Source organism: Cherax quadricarinatus, chromosome 76, assembly GCF_038502225.1.
Source record: "Cherax quadricarinatus isolate ZL_2023a chromosome 76, ASM3850222v1, whole genome shotgun sequence".
In the NCBI taxonomy this organism is placed as follows: domain Eukaryota; kingdom Metazoa; phylum Arthropoda; class Malacostraca; order Decapoda; family Parastacidae; genus Cherax; species Cherax quadricarinatus.
Window position 1 is genome coordinate 16579279 of NC_091367.1, and position 5000 is coordinate 16584278.

Consider the following 5000-nt stretch of genomic DNA (forward strand, 5'->3'; position numbering starts at 1 on the left):
TTCTGTGACTTCCTTGATGACCAGACAGAATAGAAAGGGGGCGAGAGGGTCCCCCTGTTGCACACCCTCACACGAGTCAATTTCATGGTCCCCAAACAATAGTTTAGAAGTCACACTATAACACGATTCTATGAAGGGATAGAGGGAAGGGAAGTGTCTAGAAACTGCTTGGAGAGCAGCATCCCTTCTGACTAAGTTGAAAGCGTTGGCAAAGTCCAATTTGATCAAGGCTTTTTCATCGGACATGTTGTTGATGTATACTCGTGCTGCGTGGGCAGCTGCTTCACAGCCTTGTTGAACACCAAAACCGAGCTGAGTTGGTTTCAACATTGCAGCAGCCTCTTGACTCACCATTCTTACTGCAGCCTTGGCGACTAGGCGCCGAAGGGTGTTGCCCACTACTATGGACCTGATTCCTCCATTCTTTTCCCGGAAGACACACAATGAGGCACCAAAGAAAAGGGGTCTAATGGCCTCTGGGACACTGCCAGCCAGGCACACATTGGGAAATTTGGTGAGTTCAGACAGCAACCTCTCTGAAACATCACCAAGTGCTGGCTTAAGCATTTAAGTGTTGTGGCCTTAAACCGATAAAACCTCCTGCTGAGCCCTGTGGAAATGACATAGCAGCTTTATACACATCAGCATCCTGTAAGGTTAAATGTTCTTCGCCTGCTGCAACGTCAGGGAGGTCAGTGTTGGTACTGGGAGCCTTGGGTGAACGTTTGTCCTTCAGGACTTGTGCCGTGCTGACGTCCTTAGGTGCGATGATATCTTCATTGGTTATATGCCTCGGTTCTCCAATAGTATTATCCTCTTCCATTTTTTTGCTAATTAGGGCTCTAATTTTTGAGGCGTCAGGTGTCCTGTTGTTGGCATTTTCCCGACGGTTGTTTGTCGCCCTAGGAGGGAGACGGACGAGGTTGTCATCTTTAGGGAATGCATTTATTGCCCTAATAACATATGTTGCTGATTTGTCCCTCCTTGGTGGGACAGCCAAACAGGCATTGCCAGATAGCAGTAGGTTGTGCCAGGATCCGTTGTTTACAGGAGCTTCATTGACTTTCTACAAGAGGTCAGCGAATTTGCTAGCAGCATGAGAGCGAGCTGCTTTGGGCCTCTGTAGAGGTGAAGTCAGGGTAGGCGTCAGCCCTGTCTGTTGGGAGGGACTGTTGGTTGTTCCCATTTGGAGCTCTCCTGGAGCCTAGACATCCATTGTGTGCACGGATGTTGCCAGTTGAGGGATTGAGTGCACATTCCCTGTGGCACACCCGGCAGATACCTCGTGAACGACGGCTTTGGCTCTGTCGTGAAGATTCCTGGGAACTCGGTGCTTCTTGTGGCATTACTGACATCATGGGGGTGGGAGGGCGCCAGCTGTGGGGTAACGGGTGGAAGACAGCATGGATGCATGGGGGATGACGGTGGGGGAGTAGCGAGCTGCAGCACGAGTAATTGGTGGGGCACTAAACGGCAACACCCTTGGTCAGGAAGTCAGCAGACCTAGGCTGGGATGTGGGGCGGGGATCAAGGATGGGGGGCTGATGGAGTGGCCCTATCTGTTCACTAAGATGCACATCAATGACTAATTTTTGCTGATTGTTATACACTTAATATTCCATTTAGAGAAAGCCCTGGTCATTTGGCACACTAATCACCATACTCTCACTGATAACCGAGGTGTTCTTCTGTTCAGCATCCAATGACGGTGTCGTGAACGACCACTCCCCCCCCCTCGACCCCGGCCGAACGAAGAGGGTAAATAAAACTCCTCCACACCACCGCTGGCAGGATCCCCTCAACACCAACACTATTACCCAAATCCCAACATGCACACTGCACTTTCACTGATACAGAAGCAACGGTCTGATGCAGAGGATTGTCACATATTTGAAACACATGTGACAGAATAGACACTTTAAAGCAAGAGTCTGTTTTGTTGACGTGAGTCGTAAGAATACTGGAAGAGCCTCTAAGCAATTCAGATATCTGCAAATTCATCTGTTAAATTAGTGTGACTGAGCTACGGAAACTGAGAAAGAAATGAACCAACAGATTATATTAAAGAATGTTTAAGAGACTGAGCTACGGAAACTGAGAAAGAAATGAACCAACAGATTACATTCAAGAATGTTTAAGAGTCTGAGCTACGGAAACTGAGAAAGAAATGAACCAACAGATTACATTCAAGAATGTTTACGAGAGTCTTCCATATGAAAGACTAATTAGGAAACTGAAAAAATGGAGAAATTTATGGGAAATTATTATATGAGGAAAATTCGAACGCTATATGAAAAAAATGTCCTCTTGGGTACATAACACAAGCGGGGTCCCACAAGGGTCTGTACTAGCCCCTCGAATTCTTGTAATTTACGTTAATAATTTCCCTGAATTAGTAAAAATACTATATACATGTTTGCAGGTGATGCAAAACTTTGTAAAATATATACTAAAAATGGGTATAAATCTGTATTGGGTTACCTGGATAAACTGAACACAAGGAGAGATAAATGGATGATAGGCTTTAAATTAAATATTATGTAATAAAAATTGGAGAAAATGCAGTCAGACCACATGAAGAATATAGACTATCAAAACACTAAAATTAAGAGAGAGAGAGAGAGAGAGAGAGAGAGAGAGAGAGAGAGAGAGAGAGAGAGAGAGACCTAAGAGTTAATATTTAGAAAAATGCGACCAGAAATTGAGACACACGTATGTTGCACTGGCCATTTATAAAATAACTTTGAATATAATTTTATAATTCACAGATAGAGATACGCTAAAATAATTATTGACAACATATATTAGGCGTAAATTGGAATACGCAGCGGATAAAACAAGTAGAAGGTTAGGAAAAAGTCCCAAGAAGAAGCTATTAAAGGTCTACCAGGATATAAAAAAATATATGAATTATTATTAAAAGTTGACAGAAGAAAAAGAGAAGACATGATCAGCACACAGAGGTAATAAAAGAGAGATAAAGGATATATAGAACCTACATCAGAGAAAGCTAAAGACAACAGATGTAAATTGAGGAAAATGTGAAGCCAAGGCTTGTTAGAACATGTTTCCTTCGTAAACAGTGATTGATCTGAGGAATTATTTACAAAGAAGAGGTTGTAAGTGCTACAACTAATGAAGCTTTTGAAATGTATACAGAATGAACACTTTACTCTCTCTCTTTCTCTCTCTCTCTCTCTCTCTCTCTCTCTCTCTCTCTCTCTCTCTCTCTCTCTCTCTCTCTCTCTCTTCCTCTCTCTTCTCTCTCTCTTCTCTTTCTCCTTCTCTCTCTCTCTCTCTCCTCTCTCTCTCTCTCTCTCTCTCTCTCTCTCTCTCTCTCTCTCTCTCTCTCTCTCTCTCTCTCTCTCTCTCTCTCTCTTACATACACACACACACACACACACTGCAGCGACCAGCGAAAAGGCGGGGCTAGGAGCTGTGAATCAAACAAAGACACATCACTCACCAAACCCTCAGCAATGAGCTCCTGGATGGCAAGAGTAACTCCCTCTTCGTCTCCCGTCTTGTAGACGTACAATGCCAGATCCAGAGGGGTGTAACGCACATGTGGATTCTGCAACTGTATACAGAGAGTCAGTCTGGGTAAATAAACAATGTATTTATGACAGTACCTTAGGTTATGCAATTTGTTATTATAAGTGATAGAAGTAATTACGATGGATTAAATTGCATTAACTTAGCCTAAGGTAAATTAACAACTTAACTTATTCATGAATATTTCAGCGGCTAGGAAAACAGGATATTTCTGTTGTTTAGATTGGGTTTAAATGAATGCAGTGCAACGTGTCGTGAGTGAGATAGAACGAATCTAATTATGCAAGAGTCAGGTCAGATGAGGAAAAATTGGAACTAATTAACCTTAAAGCTAATTAATGCATTAACTACATAATATGTTAGATAACAATGCTTGAAACTGTAATGGTGGATCAGGAAGTTTGATGATGGAATTTGCGTTCGTGAGAGACAAAGGAGAAATTACAATAACGTGAATACAGTACGCATGCGATATTGTGCATCTGGAATATAATATAAGTGAGATATATTGGAAATATTGATATATTGTAGACTGCAGTGTTTAGGATGATTTTCGTTGGCTAAGAGCTTCATGAAGACCCTTTACAAAGTTTCTAGCAAGTGAAACAACACCTAGATGAAATATTTAGAACTTTGAACCTGTGTATTTAACTAAAGTTTATTGTACTGATACATAGTGTATGTGAGGTAATATCGACAAAATGATTCATTCCAATGGTATGAAGTTTTTTATTTTTGGTTGATAGTATTTATCCTCCATCATGATGTTCAACATCTCTGTGACGTCCTACGTCACTTTGACGTCCTACATCACTTTGATGTCCTACGTCACTTTGACGTCCTACATAACTTTGACGTCCTACATCAGTGTGGCGTTCTACGTCACTGTGACGTTCTGTGTCGCTGTGACATTCTACATCACTGTGACGTTCTACATCACCGTGACGTCCTACAAGACTGTGGCATACAACTTCAGTGTGACGTCATACATTATCACGACGAACTACGTCAATACGACTTCCTACCCTGACGTACTGCATCAGTAAGGACGAAATACATCATTTTGATATCATGCACCACTGTGACATCCTACATCACTGCGACATCCTCGTGACGTCCAATATCATGGCTCCCACAACTTCGAACAGTGACTTAAATTTGTTTACATACAAACAAGGAATAAAAATTGTAATTTTGCGTATCTTTTTTATACTTAGTTTACCCGTAATTGTTTTCAATTAAGATGGAAAAAGCTAAAACTTAAAATACGTTCCAAGTTCATTTTAGCTCATCAGCTATTCAATAATATTTTTATATATTTTTTAATAACACTTCTTGATTAGCTAAACAAACATGTGACTCAAAAACTCCTGATAAATGTGTTGGATAATTTTATTTTGAATGAGGGGGGGCTGAAAATATTACTTTTAAAATTAGCTGTTCAC

General features: G+C 41.4%; 1 protein-coding gene across 1 annotated transcript in view; it reads right to left on the bottom strand.

Moving 5' to 3' along the window:
• The window catches only part of LOC128703717 (uncharacterized), a gene marked incomplete in the record, with an annotated part of 455126 nt that overhangs the window by 22659 nt on the left and 427467 nt on the right, over nucleotides 1-5000 (bottom strand). Inside the window, 1 exon segment of the mRNA XM_070101333.1 lies at nucleotides 3467-3580. Coding sequence (XP_069957434.1) covers nucleotides 3467-3580 — 114 coding nt within the window.